The following is a 24217-nucleotide window of genomic DNA, read 5'->3' as shown; positions in this document are numbered from 1 at the left end:
GCTTGAAGCACTCCTCAAAATGGAGAACACTGACATTTGCACTGTAATGGAGGTCTGGTTTAAAGTGGTAGAAAGCACCACTGCACTACCAGGCTATAACTCATTCCACACCTTTCGGCCCCGAAACATGGATCGAACCTCCAAAGGTGGTGGTGTCTCCATATTCATAAAGGATATGCACACCTCCAGACTAGTAGCCCAGCATAACGCATCTGAGATATTCAAGCACAACTAACATTGGGTAAAGACGGTGATCCAGATCATAACCTGCTATAGGTCCTCAACCATGTCCCTAGACTCTCACTCCATGTTCCTCAGCACCCTGGAATCTACCAAGGTCCAACCCAACACTTGCTTACTAGGAGACTTCAACTACCCCTCCATCAACAGAGAAAACTACTCAAGCACCAATACACTGGCTCAACGCTTCCTGGAATTCATCAATTCCAATGTCCTGGACCAGCTCATTCTGATCCCCCACTAGAGGAAGCAATATTCTTGACCTGGTTACTACTAACATGGGTGACCGTTGCTCTACACCAATAGTCAATCCCTCCCTGGTCAGATCCAACCGTAAACTAATCGTGGAAATCCGCAGCTCACCCACACCCCCTGCAAAGGTAACCACCTTGAAAACTTCTCCAAAGCTGACTTTGGACTCCTAAAAACAGAGGTGGCTAACTTCACGGCACCCATGCCAATGGAAAATAGCTACACAACTGCCGAATCATACAAACGTACATAAATGCATGGAACTAGCCATACCCAACAGAACCAAGATGCTCTCCTCCCAAAAAACAAAAAAGAAGCCAATCTGGTGGTGCCCTGCCAATAATAAACTCTACAACAGAAAGAAGAGACTGATGCAGAAAAAGGTGAAGTCCCAAGACTGGAAAAACTCCCTTATTAGCGTCAACAAAAAGTTGAGATCCCTCATCAAATCCTCTAAAGCCAGCTATGAAGGCAGAATTGTGGCAGACACTAAAAACAATCACAAGGCCTTCTATAGCTATATCAAGAACCTCCACGGCAACACCCAGATTTGTTCCGAGTTACTGCACAATGGTACCTCCTATACTGAGCCAACAGATACTGCCAACATACTGGTAGACAGATTCAGTTCCAACTTCACCTCTCTCCTCAAAGGACTAATCATACTACTGGAAGAATGCCAGGCACCCAGCATTACTGCAGCACAGGTTAAAGCTGCATTGTCCAAGGCCAATAATACAGCTTCCATGGGACCCGATAATATCCCTGGCTGTGTTCTACATGAACTACAAAGCGAACTGGCACCACATCTGTGTGCCCTGTTCAGTCACTGCCTCACACCTCAGACTTTGTTCCTACCAAATGGTGCACTGCTACAGTAATCCCTCTCCATAAAGGGGGAGTGACTACAGACCCTGGAAATTATCGCCCTATTAGCCTGACGAGTCTAATATGTAAAGCTATGGAGTGCATCATCATGGACCTGATTAACAAAGATACAGGAAATCTCCAAACTCTAGACCCCATGCAATTTGGCTTTGTGAAAGGGAGATCATGACTGCTCAACCTGGTTGACTTCTTTGAGTCAGTCACCAGGGCTGTGGATGAAGGTAAGGCAGTGCATACAGCCTAGCTCGATCTGGCCAAGGTCTTTGATACCATTCCTCACTCTGGAATTATTGATAAACTCACCAAACTAGGCATCAACCCCTATATCACTAGGTGGGTTGCGAACTGGCTCACAAATAGAACACACTGTGTGTAAGCAGTGGACTAAGTCAGACTGGCCACCAGTCATGAGTGGAGTCCCACAGGGATTGGTCCTGGGTCCTCTCCTGTTCAGCATCTACTTCTCAGAAGTCCAGGTCAACACAAAGGGACTCTGACTGAACAAGTTCGTAGATTACTGCAATCTGGGAGCCATTAACTCCCCAAGTGATGCAGACATCCTACAGAAAGGACTCACTGAGACCAATGACTGCTGTCAAAACCATGGACTTAATCTTAATGCCAAAAAATGCGTCGTCATCCCCTTTGGTAAAAACTCAGTCCCCACTAATTACAACATCGATGGGAGCCCACTGAACACTGAAGGCATTATAAGAGATCTGGGGACACAGGTTGACAACAACCTCTCCTTCGACCACCACATTGTCACTGTGGTCAGAAAGTCCTTCTATGTGGCACATCTCATTATCAAGGCTTTTGCATCCAGGAAGAAAGAGGTCATCATCATCTCTCTACTCCTTCTTCATTAGACCAAATTATAATGCCCCATTCGGCATGTACATTACTAGGCACCTGTAACAGCTGGAGAGGCCACAGAAATAACTCGCAAAGAGAATCCTAGGCATTGAGCACATATCCTACATGGACAGACTAAAGACTCCAGCTATTCTCTGTCTCATATCGCCTACTTAGAGGCAATCTTTGCTTGACTTACAAAGTCATGTCTGGCCCAGCTCTGTTAGAAATGCTGCATCTAAAGAAATCCCAATCCCTCCACACCAACACGCTCCAGAGACCTCAACCTCATTACCACAATCAACAGTTGGAGGGACAGGTTCCTCACCCAGAGACTGCCTATGCTCTGGAATAGACTTCCCACACATGTCAAGCAGAGCACCTCGCTGTCCCTCTTAAAGAGAAATCTTGATGTGTGGATGGATAATAGAAAGTTCACCTCAGGGATCACTCCAGTGGCTCTACTTGACAGAGGCAATGGGAACTAACATCAGGCAGCACGATGCCAGGGCACTTCTATGGACTAAGCTTGTAAAGGCTCCAGGGCCATTAACCTAGTACACACCTATGAACCTATAAGAAGAGAAGAGAGAATTTATACCCCAGGATAACAATGGTTCATGTGTAAATATCCAAAGGAGAAAATAAGCATCTTTTTACATGGAACTTGCTCTAACACAGCTTCAGAATTTTGAAGACCTGGAAAGTTTGAGATGCTTACATCCTACTGCTAGCCTCCAAAGAAGCCATCAGCAGACTTGGATGCAGCCATAGTAGAACTCTGGGATGACAATTAACCAGAAGACACCACTACTTGCATAGTTGATGGGGTCACAAAGATCTCTCTCACACACTGTGGTAGTACTCGCAGCCAATTTTTGTTTGTATTATTTGGTTGCCTGGGGCCTCTCACTACACAAATTTGGAACACTCGTCTTTCTGATTTAAGGATAAGGGCCTTGTCACCAAAAGATAGGTTTATGTGTTCCCGAAATACAGCAGAAGTATGCAAGTTATGCAACACATTTTCTTTTCAAAAGAAGCAAACAGATTACACTGAGAAATAATATCTAGACTCAAAGCAAACCCAAACAGTGTGGATGAAAGTTGTTTAGTGGACTCGTGTTAGCAAAAGAAATTTTGATGACCTGTACTAGAGAGTAAATCAGCCTCAGAAAGATATTTGAAATATAGATTTGTTCAAAACATTCACAGTTCAAAGCAACAAAACATTAAGTAATAACCAAATTACCCACAGTACTTACTGTCACAACTGCCAAGAATGGTTCTGCTGGACAGACTTGTGAATGCTCTGTGTGGCAAAAAAAAAATAAATAAATAAAACTAGAGCCAGAATGGGTGCCTCTCCTATGCATACTGTACATATTACTGACATCCAAGACATGACGATACTCTAAAGCTCTGAAGCTAGGCCAGGCGATTGGATTACACCATCATGCAAATGTCCGATGTGTGACAGACAATACAGCAACAGTGATCTTTGTGATGAGCATTAGTGGATTCTAGAAACAGGCACTCTGACATGTACATTGTGGAACTCAGTGGTCCACTCCCAGAAATGCTCTTCTGATGCATCAATCATTTTCAGTGGAACTTTTGAGATAGGTCCAATTTCTCCTGCTCAAAGGTGGTGCAGCAGCTGTCACATTTCCTGGCACCAGAGGAATGAGTGGGGATTGTAATCATTTCTCCTGGTCACAAACAGACAATTTACATCTCATTCCAGATTTCTACAACTTCCATCAGCACATCCTGTACATCCAGTACTGGACCAGAACCAAAAAGGGAAAATACTCTTGTTCCACACCGTGCCTGGACTGTGTCATTAGATATAATGAATGTTTTCTGACACTTCAGATTTGTGCTGGTAGAGTATCACTTCCCATACTAAATGTTGCCATTTGGGCATTCTTTAGCACCCAGAGGCTTTACAAGGGTGTTGACCACTGACGCTGAAATATTGTAAATAGAACGTTCTCCTGTTTTTTCCCATCCAAGATGACTGGATTCTAGTAGCCATGTCTGGGGAATCCCTGGAGGTGGCCCTCTTGTGGGCCTTCATTTACATGTAGCCCTTGGGGGATGACCTTAACAAGGAGAAAAGTCTTCTCTGATCTTGGCACAATGGAAGCCCTTTACAGGATAATGGAAATTACAAGCCATATTAGTCCACGGAACATTACAGCCTTGCCAGCACCTACCAGCCATGCAGGTAGGAGAATACAAGCTATGCAGCCACACATTCTTCCATGGCCTACCTAATTATCAAGTTTCAGCTTAAAGGTGTCAGGGGGTTTTCACTCTGTTTTATCAGTGTCGTTAGCTTACTTCACAGATGAATTGGATTTATCATGCCAATGTGTCCAGTTTGTTGCTGTATATTTAAATCTTTAGTATGGGTGGTTGTGGCACTGTTAGTTATCCTGGGTTGAAGTCGGACATACTCCAATGTCAGACATTCTTGTGCTTGACCATGACTTTGGCATGTTTGGTGTGGACATAGCTAAGAAGTCCAGGCCAAAGCTGTGCTTCACCTTCTCCACTTGATGGCAACAACATTTATTGTTCTACATATACATGAGGATAAGTAAGTTTCAGTGAAGTGAGACATATCAATCACTCAAGAGCCACCATCTCTTCATCCACAACCTTTGTTTTCCATTTTTGCATATGGGGTCAGGGTGTCACTTCAATTATGACAATCTAGAGCCAAGGTCTACACCACCGGGTGGGCTAGCCCTGCCATGGTACTTCTTCCACACCATGCACTCACACCTATGGCCAATTTTAGTGTGTCCAATCCACCTACTTGTCTTTGGAATGTGGGAGGAACCTGAAGCACCCAGAGGAAACCCACGCAAAAACAGGGAGGGCGTGCAAACTCTGCACAGAAGGCACCATAGCCAAGAATCAAACCGGGGAACCTATTGCCGTGAGGAGACAACACCATCTGTTGTGCCACTGTGATACTATACACTCCTTAATCTGCTATGGTGTCAAATTCTTGTTGAAGAGAGTGATGGACAATCCTCACCAATCCTTCTGTGGGTCTTCTCTTTCTGCAACCAGTTTCTTCACATATTCTGACACAGGGCACAGCTTGACAGCTGAGAAACCCACATATACACCAACAAAGTGTGCTGCTCCCAAGACAGGGGGCTCCACATCAACTAGGGTTTCTTCACATCTGAATATAAAACTAGCCTGCTGTGTAGTACATAGGTCTCTCCTCATCCAGTTAAGAGGACCAGTCTGTTGTATGGCACTTGATCAAGGGGGCAAAAGGTCATATCTCCTTCGCTAGGGAGACAATGTCCACTTGGCACTGGGCAAGAGGGGCAGCAAATCTTTCAGAGATTCACATCCCCATAAAAAAATCAATGGGCTAGCAGAAGCTCCAAGTCAGGTGTGCAGCCCTCTCCTAAAACTTCAGATTCAAAAGTTGTAATAGGTCAGCTTCTTCTGATTTGGGGCACTTCACAAATGCACTGGCACACTCTCCTGCATATTTCACCAGGGTTAAGGGGGAAGTTTTGGTGGTAAGTTTCCTCCCCAGTGGATAGGATATTCTCTTAGGCATCCTACCAACTTCATGACTCACTCCAAATTTATGAAAGACCAAAACTAATTCTTGCCATACCTTTATTGCTGAGAGGGGTAAGACATCATGTTTTGGCATCTGTAATTATACAGTACACATAAGTCCTAGCCAGGTATGTCCTCCAAGGTTGGAAAGGTAACAGACTCCACTTAAGGCCTTAACTATTGGTACATACTTTTTGATCCTGCCAAGTTAGCAGGCTGAAGTCCCAGAGGAGACTGAGGCTGTTTGGAAGCTTTTCACTTAGCAGACTTGTCTCCCCAAGTGGAAATGGCTCTCAGTTTTGGAGAAACAGTACCCGGGCAACACACACATCAGTTAGCTTATAGATTCATAGGTTCATACTAAGCTAACTGCCCTTGCGAGCCATTTTAAGCCTAGCCAATTATCCCTTGTGAGACTCAAACCCTGCACCTTGTGTTTGTAAGGCAAACACCTTAACCATTAGGCCACCCTCCCAACCCTTTATATATTTTAGTGCATACTATATGTTATAGATAATCCTGATAGTTCTCATGCACTGGGCCTCAGGTATTCCTCATTCAGCATGCAAGTATTGGCAACTTTTGCAAATTGTGATCTTGTGGCGGGCAGGGTTATAGTTCATAACTGGCTAATCAAGAAGTTCCTAAAAAGGTCTGCATCACCTTTGAATAACCACACACCTTCACCGACTTTGAACTCCATGGTTAATAGGCTTGTCTGTCCATTGCTTGGGCTTGCTACCTTTGTGAAACCTACATTTTGGAAAACACTCTTCCTAGTGGCAGTTACCTTCATGTGGCAGATCTTGGAGGTCAGTCCCATTTGTGTAGAGAAACATACTGGTCTTTTACCAAACTGACTTTCTGAACAAGTTTAGGTTTCCTCCTAAATGTTATCTGGAGATTTACTGGGACCAGTCAATCCTTTTTCTGGCTTTATCTGCAGCTGCAGAAACCAGAGGAGAGGGAGCCTTTAAGCAGCAGGCATGCACCAACAGCTCAGCATTAACCTGAATGAGTATGGGAGTTTAGGAATATGGACCCTCCCCATCTGGCAGCCCACCACTCCAAGAAGCAACCAGAAGTCCCTTGACTTGGCCACAAGAAAGTAGTCATGTAGGCAAAACACACAAGTCTCTTTTCACAAGAGCCCTCTGCCACAATGGCTAGCACCGTGATAAACATGCTAGAACAGAAGAAAGACCAAAATGAAGCACTATGCACTAAAAGTGATGCCCACCTTTAGAAGATTTAAATAAACCACTCATATGGACCCTCAGACACAGATGTGAGGACTGAAAGTAAAGCAGTTGAGACATATGACAATATCAAATAAATCCAACACCACCCAAATCACCCTCAGACAACTGAATCTTAATATACCAGATGTGCTCTCTTAAGCGGTCAGGATTTGAAGGAAGCATTCTCTGACCTTTGGAACAAAGTAGAGATGACACAGCCCCTCATTTGTAGGTGAGAATGCATCTACAGCTCTTCTGATGAGTAGAGAGACTGCACCCATTCTAACAGCTCTATGAAGACAGCTTGGCTTGCAAGTGAAACACTCTATGGAGTAGGACTTAATACTTTGCCATCCACAACCACAGTGAGAAATCCCACCCAAGAAGCAGCTTTAAATGACAGGATTCTGAAGTGATAATCTTTGGAGTCTTGGCTGGAATTTCTGGGAGGAGGGCAAGGCCACTTGGCACTTAAGGTCCTTCCATGGTCTGTAAGGGTTCTATGTCTTGTGGTGTCTAACCAGCCTGCATGTCAGACTCAAAAGCTGAACACTGCAAGTGGCAGAACAGAACTATTGGGGCGATTGGTAGCAGCTCTGCAGCTAGGCACAATGATCTAGTGAGTTGAATGCAAGAACAACAAAAAGGAACAGCAAGCATGCATGTCCCTGACCATGACAGCTTTAGTGAAAATAGGCCTGCCACAGCTTTAATCAAACAAAAATGCAATGTTCACTGCTTACAGATAAAAGACAGAAGAGGGAAGACTGAACAGGAACATGCTGTGCGACATATCTTTAATGTCAGGCTTCTAAATAACATTTTAACCTCAGGAAATGGTGCAACAGAAAAGTTTTCAGCAGATGCACAGTAAGTCATGAAACGCTTACAAAGATTCTTAGATAGAAAGGCTAACCTAAAGCAAGAGGAAAATTACTAAAAAAGTTCCATAAACTTTACAGGATCAAAAAAAATAAAATAAAACTGCAAGAGCAATAATAGAAATTAATTGCGACATCCTATAAAAAGTATTAGAAACTGCCTGAACGTTTGTTATGAAAATTATCTGCACAGCCAATTGCTATCCCTTTTGGAGCAGGTGGACTCAAGAATTGCGTACGGAGAAAACCACCTGGAAAAGTCAGCTGTGCTGGAATACAGGAATAAAACTCAACTACAAATCCAGGGTGACTGCTCAAGTGTTGGTGGTGTAGGGAAGACTTATGCCTGTCTTTGGGATGATGGGTGCAACAGGGCAGTCCTATGTCATAATCCCTTGCAGGATGGGCTGTGATGTTTGGCGGTGGTCCTAGGGCAAAGTTCATCTCGCCAAGCCATGAACGCAGGAGCCTTCCTCAACATGTGCACAGACCTGTGAACATACACAAAGAGGTGTTGTGAACCCTGTGGTGATACAGGGCATATGTCCCCCACCCAAGCAGTGGGTCTATAGAATCGGACGTACAATCCCCTTTACCAAACATCCACTAAACTTTTTAAATCTATCACTTTAAACGGGAGTGACAGCCTTAACGATGTAGGTTTAAACACAGAATAATCCAGCTCAGTATAAATGATACCTCCCCCCTTTCTTACAATAGGTTTGTTGTCTAATCAAAAAAGCACCATGCAGCATCACCCATTTGTCTAACAAAGTGAATAACAAGATTTTCTGAACTTTACTCCATCTGTTACTAAAAGTGTATGGCAATAACATTACAGAATGTCCGATAAAATATTCTGCGGTAGCCAGTCATACAGATTTCCTAACAAAAACACTTTACTCCTGCAATGGGGCAAAAAACAAGACAGACATTTAAAAATGGTTTATTAATTTTATTTGTATATGTCAAAATACACTTTTTTTTCCAAAATAGTTGAAGTTTTGTAACCTGTTTCATGCAGATCAAAGGTTTGCTCACTACTACCAATAAAATCAACATAGCATTAATAGCCTTTCTCTTTTAGATAAGAATAAATAAACTAAATATAAAACACTATAATATTAGAAACACATTTAATTCTGCATGTGCACCAAAATTTACCAAATATAATTCATAGTCTGCTACGCAACTGTATGTGTCTTACAATTAACAGCAGTCAATGCCATTCAAACAGGTCACACCTCTACATACTGTTCAGGTTACTGAAACTGCTAAAACACATTTTACCTCTCCAACTCTAACAGTCACACACACCATCATAACAGGAAAATCCCAAACTATCCTTGTACCTTTAAAAACAAGAAATCCTGAGCCTGGTAGCTATGAGCAAAACCTTACATCTTCATGAAACTGGTTAACAAAAACAGGACACAGCCCTGTTTTCTAAAACAAAACAAACAAAAAACTAACAATAGGAAATAGAACACAATGACCTTACTTTTTAAATGAAGGGGTATAAATTCACATTTAATATAGTATACAATATAATCCATGATAATACAACAGCTATTGCAAGCTTTACAATGTACAGATTTTTTAATGGTGAAACATTGCAGTGGTTTTTAGGCATCCATATAATGTTTGCCAGTCTAAATCACTCTTGCATGGTTTAATGAAAATGCAAAATATGTTTTTAAACAAAGAAAAATCTTCACTGTAGTACTTTTAAAAGGCCACTGAAATGTATAAAATATTTTATTTGTCCATCTGACATTTTTTAAGATAAGGATGCCAATTTATATGGCAGTAACAGTGCATACAAATGTTAGACAGTAAAGGGTTATGTTTCTTAATAATTTAATATTACTTTGGACAGCAGTTATAGACAGCAATCATCCAAAGAATTCAAATAAGTGAAATGTAGTGAAGCAGATATATTATCTCTGATGCAATTTTATAACTGTGAACACTTAAAAAAAAAAAAAAAAAAAATGAAACAGCACTTCTGTTTCAGACACCTACCTTGACAACAGCACTCAATAATCAGAACTGTAATCATAAAAAGGAACTTAAAACACTATTTTTGGAACTGTCTATTCTGTAGTAACAGACATTCTGCAACTGGGAAGCATATCTAAGCATGCTTTGTGGTTGTCAAAAATTTGAAACAATACATATGTACACACGCACACAAACATTTACATACATGTACACACAGCATCATTCAGTACCTGCTAAAATGAAAAGTGGAGATTACAGTATACATCTAGTTTGCACTAAGTGGAAAAAGTGAAAGATAGAGAGAAAACCAGACTTGAAAGGAAAGTGATTTTTTCAGTCACTTAAAGCATTCTTTACAGGAAGTCAATGCATATTGCACATACAAAAAATGTTCCACCAAGTCTCAGTTCAATTTGGCGAAACAGCTCTAATCTGCAGAGTCTTCTGTAATCTGGTTTAGGCAAATCCGTGAACAATGAACCATGAAAACACCTCTGGCACATGGGTGGTTAGAAAAACAACACACATCCACAGGATTTAAGCATGTAAAAATTAAAAAACAAACAAAAAAAACACAAACAAAAAAAACTGTGGCACGGCAACATCTGTGTTTAGTAACTGTCTTCTTCGATAGCCAGAACTGTTGATGCACGGTGTCTATGTACAACTAAGGCTTACTGGTTAAATATATGAGGTGTTTCTGGCCTTGAACACTTTCCTTGTATGCTGTAAACAAGATTTCTCAGTCACCATCTTCTCAGCAGCTGCATGCTTACATTAAATCACCTCATTACTCTAATGGGTGACAAAGAGGTCAGGAACTGGCAAACATCCAATGACGACAACTCACTGAATTTCCCCCAAGTTCCCAATAACTGCCCTTTCATGGTCCACTGGAACTGAGTGATAGTTCTGTGCAATACCATTAGCTGCTGCAGCAGAAAACCCATTTACTTGGAAAGTTTACTTATAACTCTGATCAAAGCTCCATTTTCATCTTTTAGCCTCTGGTTATCTGCTTTTAAATCAGGCAGCATCTATAAAAACAGAAAAAAATGTATTAGGAAAAGACCGAAAATATGAATAACCATCACAAAAAATAAAGTAATCAATTCTGCTTGCAGCCAAGCACATTTAATATGCATGTACTGTGCCAAACAGCTCACAAGCACAAAATCGTTCAGCAGGCCACTCCTTCAGTTAGTTGTAAAATATGTGGTTTACTGGTTTACAGCTGTTATTACACCAGCATCTCAACACTATCGTTCACAATGAATGAGAACCATTCCTATGACTGTGACACCCTGAAGGGGCAATGGTGACTAAGACAGAGGACTACGCTTAACTACTATGCAACAAAAATCAAAAACTAAAGACATAACTCTGATCAACATTAAGTATAAGCTGCCTATATTTTTGATGTATGTAATTAAGTAAGCAAAAAACAATCAAATATAAAAGTAAACACTGAAGCTTCTGACCAACAACTGTACACAAAGAATGCAAATTAAGTATGCAGTTAAGCAATTAAGGCAACATTACATCATCATGAGGTGTAAATCTCTACTAACAAATGTTATGTTTTCAGAGACAAAGAAAACAAGGACTAACAGAATGGCCAAAGGGTAGAGAGTAATTGGAGCAGGGGAAAAACAAAATGTACATGGAAAACTGGGTTTTATAAAAATTATAAAAAGGAAGTCAAAGGGGAACTGGTTAGAGAGATGCCACATAAATGGCCCGCAGAAGTCAGAAACATGACAGAAAATCTGGAGTTAAAGGGAGCAAGTGCATTTGGAAGGAGATAATTCCCATGAAGGAGCATATGCCCTAGATACCCTATTGATCACCAAAATCCAACAAAACAAAAAAAAAAAACTGGGTAGAGGCAGCTACCTGCAAGCACCTGCTGAAGACTTAACTGATAATTTGCTTCAAGAAGGCTTATTCAGCATAACACAAAGGACAAAATCCTAAAACAGTATAAAGTAAGAAGGCACCTCAAAATATCATATATGCCAGAGTTCTGAAAAACTGTAACCTGCTTAAGTCCACAACCAAATACTGCTGGTTGAAATTAAGGAAACAGGACAATGCGACAGCACTGCATTTACCTGTGCCTAACAAGAAGGGAAAGATAAGGAGAATGCACTCATCAAATGGTCATTAACTAGCGAGCTCTGAACAAAGTTTTACACAACTCATGATGTTAAAATACGGTCCAAATGAACAAATCATATGCGTTAAGAAACACAATGGCCATCAATGTCTTAAATAAATGTAGGGGATGGTGAAGTGATCAACATCCTTAGCTGATCCTTTCACTGAAAAAGGATTGATCTAGCCAAACAGAGGCATAACAGATAATGCAAATACTCATTAGATCAGTGGATCTTTCAGAAGATTTCAGCAATGGTTTAACTTTTGTGGGAAGCAAACACATTTCATGACTCTCAACAACGTTAGACACCCATGTTTAAAACAAGGATTACCCACTATGGCCTATGCAATGCATTCCCACAAGAATTAACGATGTTAATACCACAGCAGGCCCCATCACAAATTCCTGCGTAAACCATGATTCAAGGATAAAGTACAGCTGTTTAAGTTCTACTTACCCATAACAGCAGATGTTCATATTTCATCTATGGATAGTGTCTTGCCAAGGACACAGCATTTGGCCAACTTGCCAAAGTTCTAACTTCCCTCTCTCTTACCCACTCTAGCTGTTGATGGGTTGTACTTTTTTTGAAGAGAAGTTTATCAACCAGAGTGAAGTAAATCTTCAGGAATTTACTGCCCTGATAATGGAAGGTAGATTCATCTCGAGCCTATATAAAAATTCAATTGCCATACAAATCATCAAAACAACTGTTAATAAAGGAGGCTGTGTCCCACCTCATCTAACTGGAAAGCAGGTTGATGGGTGGATGAGGTTACTGCAAAGAAATCTGAACATGCACTGTTTGGGGCAAACAAGACTTGCACAACTGTACTAATTCTCAGTGCTGCAGTAGCCTATGGGTAGATTTCCAAAGTCTATCCTACCTGGAAGCAGGAAGGACAAGGATCCAGGAACCCTTGGAGAATGGTTCAAAATAAAGTCTGTCCTGGGCCTAAAGAAAAATTCCAGTTTGCAGTGCTTTGTGAAGATATAAAAAGAGGACCAAGCTGCTACCTTTAGAATATTTCTAGAATCCAATCCTTTCTAGTATGACATCAAACTGGATAAGGCCCTGGTAGCATGTGCCTTAACTTTGCCTGAAATAGTTACACCATTGTGGGAATAGCAGGAAAAAATAGCAGATGACAACCATCTAGATATCATCTGTTTAAAGACGGGTCGGCCTCTCTTAGTCCTGACATCAAAAACAAATAGCTGTTCAGCTTTTTTAAAGGAAGTGGTGATGTCAAGGTAGTACCCGAGCTGCCTGTGGATATCCAATGTCTGTAAAACCTGTTCTCCCTTGTTTTTGGCTGTGGGAAGAAAACTGGGAGACTGATGGCTTGATTCAAGGTAAAAACAGAACTTTAGGCATGAATGAAGGATTTGTGCATAACACAACCTTATCCCTGTGGAAAACTAAATAGGATTCACACACCATAACAGCTTGCAAGTCAGATATCTGCCTTGCAGATGTCAGAGCACCAAATAATGAATTTACAGTTTTCCATCCAATTGGCCAAGTTACGCTTAAACAGAGCTCTTTAATGACCCTATTTAAGCGTAACTTGGACAACTGGATGGGAAACCATAAACTCACTTCCTGGGTTTCACCTATGTCCCTTTTGGATAAGGGCAGTTGGTGCTGATCATAAATTTGCATGCTAATACAGGCTATGTCTCTCGACCCATGAGGCAACAAGGGTAAAACATGGCTAGGCTTGTAAAGGCCCTAAGGCCAATTGCTTAGCAACCTCCTACAATCCCATGACAAGTCAGCCTGAAAAGCGAGTTCAAAAAGAGCCAAGGTCAGTTTTTTTTTTTTTTTTTTTAAAGAACAAAACTGAGATCCCACGGAGGAAGACTAAATTTGCTTGCAAGACAGTCTAGGGTGCAACACTCCTTTCAGAAACTGCCTGACCACACACACAGAAGAGGAGGGATCCACAGGCACACAAGCTGAGATGGTTGCAAGATGTACTTTGAAAGAAGCATACAACAAGCCATCTTTAAGTAGGTCACACAAACATTTGAGAGCCAGAGGTCTACTTCCCTTTCGGGCACCTGTGATTGGCAAGGCACCACCTAGAAAACCTCTTCCATTTACCAGCATAAGACTTTCTAGAAGCATGTTTCCTTGCCTCTTTTGGTACCTCCTGCACGTCCTCATGAAAAAGGTGCCAAAAAAGGAGTTAAAACTGAATCATTCAGGCCATTTGTTGTAGCTGACTGACATCAGGATGTATCAAACTCTCCTTGTGTTGTGTGAGTAGATCCATTCTGTGATGAAGCTTGTTGCAATTGCCCTTAGCCAATTCCATAAGAAAGGAGAACCAATTTTGCTTGGGCCAAAAGGGAGCAACTACAATGATTTTTGGTAATTCTTTCTGAATCTTTCGAAGTACCATGGAAATCACTGACAAGAGTGGAAAAGCATACAGGAACATTCACAACCAAGGGAATGACAGCATCGGCTCCTCATGCTTGCCAAGAATGTCTCAAACAGATCTGCTGGAAGTGTTCCCCACATATGGATCAAGTCCTGGAACACATCTGTATTGAGATTTCACTTATGAGGGTTTGTTCAAGATCTGTTGAGTAATTCTGTTTTGCTCTAACAGAATGTAGAAGGGCTGAAGAGTCCAAGAATGCTGATAAGCCAGTTCCCAAGCCATAACTGCCAACCGACAAAGTGGGTATGACCTTGTACCCCCTTATTTATTGAGATAACTAAATCATTGTGCTACTGTCTGTAATCACCTGTGAAGGGCTGAGATGGTGTACAGTTTACAAAGCATAAAAACACAACAGCATTCCCTTGATGTTTATATGCTTTGGCTTGTATGAACAATCCTAAAGACCTTGGAATTCTGCTACCACGAAAACTACACCAAGCATATCGTGAAGAGTCCGCCTGGACAGACTGAACTAGAGTTGAAAGAGAGAAAGGAAGTTGTGGATTGACAGCCATTTGATCTCTCCACCACTGTAATTCTCACCCTACAAACCCCAGCATGGGAATCAAAGTGCAAGAGGTACAGGTGCTGGGTCCAGGAATGTCATTTTTATATACCACTGGATTTTTTTTTTCCCACGTGTAATCTGACAAGTGGTATAATGAAGATCATGGATACCACAAGGCTTAGAATCCTGCTAAATTCACTTGCAAGAGCCTGAAGCTGTTGAGAAAAACTCAGAAAAGTCTGTAAACTATTATCTTTCCTTTTGGAATGAAGGGCCTTCTGCCTGTGCATCTATCAGACACCCCACAAAGACAATTTTGTGAGTGGGTGAGAGAAAAATGTTATAGGTTATAGTGAAATCCCACATGTGACAGGAAGTTAGACATCTTTATTAAGGACTCTAAACATCTATGAGTACACAATGCACACACAAGCAAATGGTCAAAATAAGGAAAAATGTGGACGTCTTGCAATCTGCAGTGAGCCATCAATATTGGTAGGCATTTTGTGAACACTCAAGATATAGTGAACAGCCAAAAGGATAGCGTAGAGAACAGATAACGTGACCACATACAGCAAACCTCAGACATTTCCTGAAAGTGTTAGCAATGATGGTCTCGAAGCAGTGCAAGCACTGATACAGTCAACATCTTGAATTTTGACATGGACAATGAGAAAAGACAGGTTTCCAAGTGTGCTCCTCCATTGGTACCAAAAATATTCTGGAGTAAAAACCTTGGCCCATGTGATTTGCAGACACTGATTGTATGACGCGCTGTAGCACTGGTGGAAACAGGTCTGTCAAGCTGGATGGACATGGGGGTGGTGGGATTCCTCTGAAAGTGGAGGAAAATCCACTCACGGCCATGTGAATCCTTCCTAAATCACCTTCAACACCCATTTTCCTCAAACTGTCTGACCCCAGGTAAGGGTTTGAGGGTCAGTAGATGTGAGAGATGTAGGGAAACAGGGACAGGAGGTGTGGATCAGGTGAACTGATTCATGGCATATATTCATTAGCTGGAGCTTGACTCTTTTTGGGATGGTTATGTCTTATTTGGTTTGGAAAAGATATCCTGCCATTTTCTTTTGAGGACCCTGCTTGTTGTTACGCAGAGATTTCTATTTGTTCTGCCAATTGCAGGACTGAGAAGCAGCCTTGTTAGGGCAGAACTTGTTTACCTGAAAAATCCTCGACACTCCATGCATCCATTTACTTGCCTTTCCACTGTTTAAGGATCTGTGTAGCCACAGGCCCAAATACAGGCTAAGTGGAAAATTAAGAATTTCAGACATCAAGTGATCAGAAATATTCTGACTATGCAACTTAACAAATCTTAACTCCTAGGAGGTAACAGATTCGCTTCACATAGTGTCAGCACAATTGCACATGCTTCTTGTAGCACGTTTGGAAACTTGAGTCAAGTCAGGAAATAATCTGATCCACATATGACCTGCCTTCTGGAGATAATGAAGCAGCAAATACATCCAAACTATAAGCACGTTTTAGCATGCACTTCCACATAAAGCACTGATAAATTCAAGATCCTAAAGGCTAATGTAGTAGAAGTAAACATTCTTTTACCTTGTTTGTCTAACCACTTGCCCTCCTTATCAGATGGCACGGGGTTAGACGAAGACAAAGATTTTGTTAGTTGTTGCTGCTGGAGTTATTGCAGCAGGGTCATCTGACAGTTGAGAACAGACATTTATAATCTGAAGAGAACCTATACTGCTCATCAGCTTTCTTTGGAAATGCAGACAGTGAGTCAGGAACCTTTAAAAGTGTCTTCTAGTGCTGGTAAAGTGGTGGTGGGTGGGATTAGGCACAGAATTAGGAACCTCATCCTCTAACAAATCATAAAATATACCCAATACAAGTCTAGTAACAGTTTCAACAAAGGAAAAAAATGTCTAGGATTAACTTCTGGTTTACTATCTGAAATGTCAAAGTTTTAGGGAATGAATTCCTGAAGAGAATCATACCTTCCTCTGTCAAAATCCTCTTCTAAAAACACATGCTCTTTTCTGGCAATATCTGAAATAGAACTGTCAAAAAGGAAAACTGCTCCCAAAACTGAATGACTACAAAACACTCTTAGCCACAGGTATAACATCTGGCTTGTATGCATAACAGCAAAAATGGAATACTTGGTGTTAATCACACTAGATGTAACTGAAATGGGACTACTAGATAGAATCAACTCCTATATACAGCAATGAAAAAGAAAAAAAAATAAGTGAAATTGCTGAGTTACGAAGTGAGAAAGTTTCCCTGTATCCTTAAGGTTGCAGTCTCTGAGTTAATGTACTCTCAGATACGCTTTTGTGGGGGGGGGGGTCTTGCCCCCTGCAAAACTATCTTGTAATTATTACTATTGTGTTGTTGACTAATTACTGTAAATTCTGCAGTCTGTTTATGGAATTACTACGGATTTTTTTAAGACTCCTATAAGTACAGAAAGCCATTTTAAATATGAAATGATCTTTTAAGTTCTAATGTATCACTTGGATTTGCAGGTGTCCTTTCCAGCATGTTAGCACTTGGGTAGAATCCCAAGTAATGCTACCAATTTTTCAAAAGGGTAATATGACTCTAAAGAGAAAATCTGGACTTCAGAATAAAATGCCCTGCAGAAATATCCTTTTAAGCAGCATACCATAACTGACATCATCATTTCATTAGCAAATCAGTAATATGACCCTTAGAAAAAGTGCTGCCAGATAACGAATAAGTTACTGCCATCCATCTCCATGGGAGCAAAATAAGGGATGCATCCAGGAGAACAAGACATTAGGGGAAGACCTCTGGCTTAGCAACTGTTTACATGGGTTGAATGATATGGTGAATTAAACTCTACAGGAGGTGCACAGCTGATACACAGCAGCATTCACCAGAATCCTTTCCAGTTTAACAAAAGACTTACATATTTACTAAAACTATTTACACAAAATGGCGCACAGATTTATGAGAAAAATAAATGCCTTCAATAAATAGCTTTGAAAGCACAGGAGATATGCAGTTTATCATCTTGCCAGGTAATGGCTTTCGTCCTCCTCTTCAAGGGACACATACCTTGAACAGGAGATCTCTCCCCAATATCAATTTTTTCTAAGCACGATAGACTAGTTGTGTGAAATCTTACCATAATGTTAGATGTCTCTCTCTTCTCCTTTGCAGTATTCATGACGGAGACTGCTTGCCAAGTGACCCAAAGTTGCCCCATATAAAAAAAGTCTTTAGTGCCTAGGGTGCATGGTATGTCACATGAAGGCTATCGGATGCAGGCCACAAAAGTGGCGTACGCACGCACCATCCGGGAGAATGCTTGAGAAATAGGTATGTAGGCTAGGTACTTCCAAGGAAGAATAAATGCAAGGGGATGGAGGGTGGGATAGAACACTGTAACAGAGAAGAGAAGGACACCTAACATTATGGTAAGATTTTAGACAAGTAATCTGTGGCTTTTTATTCTGCTCTTGCAGTGTTCTTTACATACGGGAGAATGCAAAAGCTTAAGAGGAGGAGGAGAGGAGCTTTCCAGGAAGCCGTGGAGAATGGCCCTTGTGAACCCTGTCCTGGATTTGGAGATGTTGTCCTGTTTGCAATGCATGGTGAAAGTATGGACTGATGACCAAGCAGCTGCCTCCAGAATGGAACTGGTGTCCAACCCTTTGAAGAAGGTGCCTGATGAGGCAATATCTCTGGTAGTGTGCGTCCTAACTGAAGAAGAAAGGCTCTTTCCATGGTATTCATAGCAAAAGCAGATAGCCTTACCGATCCAGTTGGAAATAATTTGTTTAGAGACAGGAAGCCCAAGGGCTCTAGGGTGAAAGTAAACAGCACCTAACAACAGTCTTGGTTTTGTCAGGACAAAACCGAAGCGGTCTGTGAACATCCAGAGTGTGCAGAGCTCTTTCTACAGAGTTTTGGAGTGAAGGGAAAAAGGTAGGAAAGGTGGACAAGCTTGGTTGAGTGACACCTCATTTACCACCTTAGGCATAAAGGAGGGTTGGTGTGGAGAGGATACCCTGTCCTTGTGGAACACCATGAAAGGTGGGGGAGGCCATAATGGCCTGGAGATCAGAAGCCCTTCTGGCAGAAGTGATTACCAGTATTAATATTGTTTTCCAAGAGCAGAAGCTGCTGACGTAAGAGAGTCCAGGGCCAGTTTTTCCAAGACAAAGTTAAGATCCCAGGGGGGGTGGAGCTGGTTTTCTGGGAGGTCTCAAGTGAAGGAAGCCTTTCAGAAATTGTTCGGCCTCGAACCTGGAAGCCAAAGGAGGTGAGACAGGCAGACAGGCAGAAATAGCTGACACGTACTTTCACTGAAGTATGTGCTAGGCCAGCATCCAGCAACTTACACAGGTATGACAGAACTATGGGGACTTCTACTGTTAGTGGGTCCAGGTTACATAAGAGACACCACATTGCAAATCTTTTCCATTTGGATAAATAAGATTTTCTAGTACTGGGTTTCCTGGCCTCCTGCAGTACTCTAAGCACATCCTCTGACAAAAGGTGTCTGAAAGGAATCAAGGCCCTATTAACCACAATGTCATCCACAGAGTTTGACAGAGTGGATGAGAGTTCCCTTGTGCTGTGTGAATAGGTCCATTCTGTGGGGTAACTTGTAGTGACTGTCCTTGGCTAAATGCAGAACTAAGGGGAACCGATGCTGTCTTGGTCAAAAGGGGGTCACCATCAAGATTTTTGGTCTGTCCTGCTGAATCTTTAGTAGGACTTTTGGAATGAGAGGTAGGGGAGGGAATACATATAGAAACATCCCTCTCCATGAAAAACAGTGTGTCCACTTTCCAGACCAAAGGGTGTGGGTCTCCGGCACAAAACTGACAAAGCTGTCTGTTGATGGGGGAGGAAAAGAGATTTACTTACGGAGTACCCCACTGGTGGACAATGTCAAAGAACAAATCCCTGTGAAGCATCCATTCGTGGGGTTGTGTTTTTGTATCTGCTCAATGTGTCTGCCAATACAATCAAGCTTGAGAGAATGTATACTACCTGAAGGTGTGTCTGCAATTTGACAGCCAGCTTCCGCACTTGCAGGACTAGTCTGCACAGGAGGTAAGACCTGCCCCCCCCCCATTTGTTCACATACTAGAGCATTGTCACGTTGTCTTTGAAAATTAAGGGCTTTGTAATGAGGAGAGACTCAAAGACCTGGAGTGCCAGCAACAGTGCTCTCATTTCTTTTATGCTGATGTGATCTTTTCTTTGAGAGGGTGACCAGCTGCCTTGTGCTTTAATGGAGCTGAAGGCTGCTCCCCAGCCTGTGCCTGAGGTGTATATGTACATCTCTTGTACTGTACTGGTGGAGGAGGATGAAGTGGGAGGCCTGGGTTGGCAGAGACTTGTTGAATCTGCTAGATTATTTCCCTCTTCTTGCAGGGAAGAAGGGGAATTTGGAACTCAAGAGGGTGTGTGCATGTTGTGTCCAGACTGATTTCAGGAACCACTGCAATTTCCTCGTGCATTTTTTTTCCAGACAGAGCACAGGGATGGTGGATGACATGAAGCCCAGAGTCCTGAGAAAGGTTCTGGCTGAGATGCGAGAGAGAGAGCTAATGCTTTGAAAGAAAGCAGTGAGCTTCTGGACCTTCTGAATGGGAAGGGAAACCTTTATGAGGTCTGTTTGGATCCTGTATCCCAGGAAAATGTGGTCCTGTGATAGGGAGAGAACAGATTTTTGGTAATTTATAGTGAATCCCATGGAAAGAAGGATGTATACTGCGTGGTTGAGATCTTGCTCTAGCGCCTCTGGACTGTCTGCTTGGAAAAGAAGATTGTCCAGGTATGGGTAAATTTGGATGCCCTGCAGAATGCCACCACTGGTGCTAGGCATTTTGTGAATACCCTTGGAGTGGTAGAAAGACCAAAGGGCAAGGCTAAAAACTGTGTCTCCAGAGGCTACAGAGAACCTTTAATACCTTCCCGTAGCTGGGATGAATTGGAATATGAAGACAGGCGTCCCTTTATGTCTACTGAGGCCATAAAGGCTTGAGGTTAAGATCAGAGGGAACAGAGTTTGTAATGTGAGCATCCTGAAGGAGGGGACTTTCAGGTAGGTGTTGGGGAAGGAGAGATCTAAGATGGCCCTCTTTCCTTGGAACAAGAAACATCCTAGAATAAAATCCCTTGCCTCTTTGATGAATAGACACATGCTGAATAGTGCCTTGATCCAGCAGGTTTTGCAACACCCGTGAAAACAGTGGAAGTAGTTCTTTGGGTGGTTGGGGAATGCCCCTGAAAGGTGGCAGAAACTCCCAAAACCATGAAGTACCTGTTTCTTATGATGGAACGCATCCAAGAATCTTCAGTAATGTTTTCCCAAGCTGGACTTGAAAGAGAAAGGTGAAGGGAAAGTAGTGGGGGTGATATGGGGTCCAAATAGTCAAACAGACCCCGATATATCTGGAAATGGCTGTTTTTGTGGTGGGGCTTGTTGAGGAGTCCTAAGTGACTTATCTCTTTCCAGATTTCTTTGTCTTATATTGAGATGACCTAGATTGTCTTCTGACAAAAAACGGCTTAGAAGGGTAATTTCTCTGGAATTTTGGGACAGGAGATAGCAGGAGGTTGTTTCAAGTCCTGCATCTCCTTATCCTTCTCCAGCAAAGTTTTAAACAGGTCAGCAGCTGCAGAGCCAAACAGGGCTGAACTGTCCAGAGGAGCATCCATCAATTTGGATTTGACATCCTCTGGTAAGGGTTGAAGTCTTAACCATGCAAATCTTCTAACAAAAAAATCCTGAGGCAGCTATCCTAAGAGGAAGCCTCTGCAGCATCACAGCTACATTTAATTGACTGGCAAGTGGCACCCAACAAGGGCATATCCAGAGAATTATTCTCAGAACCAGACAAATCTGAAATGATTTTAGATAACTGGGACAAGAGCTCTAGAGAGTATTTTGTCATGTGGGTTTTTTAGTTGATTGTCCTAAAGGCATGGGTGGTGGACATATACACTTTCCCCCCTAGTCTCTCTAAATGTCTGCTGTCCTTGTCAGAAGGAAGCAGGGAGGGTGAAGGAAGAAGCCTAGAGGATTTGTCTGAAGCCACAGTGATGGCCGATGGGTCAGCAGAGGGTGCTTTGAATAAGAACTTGCAGTCTGCATGCACCTTATAAAATCTGTCTGCTTTTTTAGGTGTAGGAGGCTGTGAGTCTGGAGTTTTGCTTGAAGATGCAAATACATCTAAGAATGCAAGGAGGACAGGGGGACAGCTGAGGCACTGGGGGTCTCCACCTGCAGTAAGTTATAGTAGCATTTTTGAACATCTGACATTTCAGTGCTTTCCCACTTGAAATGTTCCTGCATCTTGGTCAAGATGCCACTAAATAAAATGTCCACTGCTGGTGAATCAGCCCCATTATAGTCTTCCTCTTGGAAAGCATAATCTAGTGGGGAGGGGATCCGTGTTGAATAGGCCAGTGACTCATCATCAGAAGACTGTTCCTCTTCTGAAGAGGTTTCTTCCCTTACTCTCTTTTGAAGTGAAGCAGTCCAAGGGGGAGGTAGGTACAGTAACCCCCGGAGGGGGTTCTAAGAGACATGAGAGCATTAAAAATGCTCTGAGAAAAAGTCTGCCAATCCTTTTGAGGATCAAATGGTGGAGAAACATGTTTAACCTTTTGTTTCTTTTTGTAAGAATATCAACTCTATGTAGGGACAGTGGGCCAGATGTAGACCTACACTCAATTATGTCTGAATTCACTTCCTCCCAAACTAGAAAGGTCAGGATCCCCTTAAGGCCTTCAGAGATAATGAGGCTGGGTTCCCCTTGGACATCCTATCCAGATGTCTGCAGTACCTCCAAGGACATGCTGATATCCTACTCCAAGGCAAAGTCCGTTACGGGTTTGGCCTGTGGATCGGATGACGGCTGTGATCATATCTCCAGACTAGCCATCTTCTCAGGAGTCACATCCGGCACTATAGGTGCAGCCAATGTTTCCGTACTGGGTTTCTTGGCCTTCTGCTTTACTAACGACTCAGCCTCCGAGCCTGAGGGACCCCCCCCCTCCGTTCTTTTAGCAAGAAGTTTTAACCACTGATTTTCTAAGTAGATGGAAAGAGAATTCAGCCTACTTCATAAAGTTTTGGGAACAAAGGATTGACAAAAAGGGCAAGCCTTATGGTTGGTGGAAGGCCCAAGACAGGAAAGGCAGTGTTGGTGGTTGTCCTTATGTGGAATCTGATATCCACATTGTTATTTTCCCTTCTTGGATGACATTAAACCCTATACACAACCAAAAAGTATAAAAGGATTCCCCAACGGGGGACTTATCTAAGATGTTGAGACTGAATTTTTTTTTAGTGAGCAGGCCGTACATACAGAAGACGCATTCTGTCTGGCGGCAAAGAAGTTCTAAGGGTGGTGTGTGCATATGTCGCTTTTATGGCCTACGTCCAATAGCGGCCTATGTGTGACGACGTACTATGCATTCTAGGAACTAAAGACTTTTGTATACTGACCAATATTGGGTCACTTGGCAGGCAATCTCCCTCATGTAAAGAATACTGCAACAGCAGAATAGAAGGATATCCTAAATTACCATCTACGATTACTAATAAAGGAAAGATGGCTATCTTTAACAAGTGAAGTCCAATCACCATATACAGCCTTGAGATTTCCTGACTTTGGAAGGCTTGGGATTTGCACTTTTAGTGAATCCTAATTTAATAACCTCTGCAACATCACCCAGATTTCAAGACGATTTGTCCATCTACATCCATGACAGTCAGAAGCCACTCAAAATACAACCTAAAGGAGAGTTAACTCATCATCCACTGGCACTCGGATAAATGTTAGATTTGTTACTTCTGTCAGGCTGGATCTCAACGGTCTAGTTACGGACAATCAGAAAGAAAATTAAATGGGAGAAAATCTTTTCAGCACAGCAAACAAATATTTTTCCATTTTTTTGTTCAGAGGAAGTAATTTTCTTACATTTAATGTGCTTAACTGTGGTACTTAAACACAGCACAATTCGTGCTGTTGGTATCAAAAGGAATCTTGCAACGATTAACAACACTAAATGCCACAATTTATTATTACACTACCATGCCCTTAAAGTATATGCATAGTACTTTAATGATTTAC

The 24217-nt window shown here is 42.0% G+C and overlaps 1 protein-coding gene across 1 annotated transcript in view; it reads right to left on the bottom strand.

The window, feature by feature from the left end:
- Window positions 1–8903: 8903 nt before the first annotated feature.
- The window catches only part of PPP1R12A (protein phosphatase 1 regulatory subunit 12A), a 2492399-nt gene continuing 2477085 nt past the window's right edge, over window positions 8904–24217 (bottom strand). The window contains exon 25 of the mRNA XM_044087958.1: window positions 8904–11004. Coding sequence (XP_043943893.1) covers window positions 10918–11004 — 87 coding nt within the window. The 3' untranslated portion in view covers window positions 8904–10917. The remainder of the gene's footprint in view (window positions 11005–24217) is intronic.

This window comes from Protopterus annectens, chromosome 11.part0, assembly GCF_019279795.1.
Source record: "Protopterus annectens isolate FY-2018-M chromosome 11.part0, PAN1.0, whole genome shotgun sequence".
Taxonomy (NCBI): domain Eukaryota; kingdom Metazoa; phylum Chordata; order Ceratodontiformes; family Protopteridae; genus Protopterus; species Protopterus annectens.
This window is presented reverse-complemented; position numbering and strand designations above follow the sequence as displayed.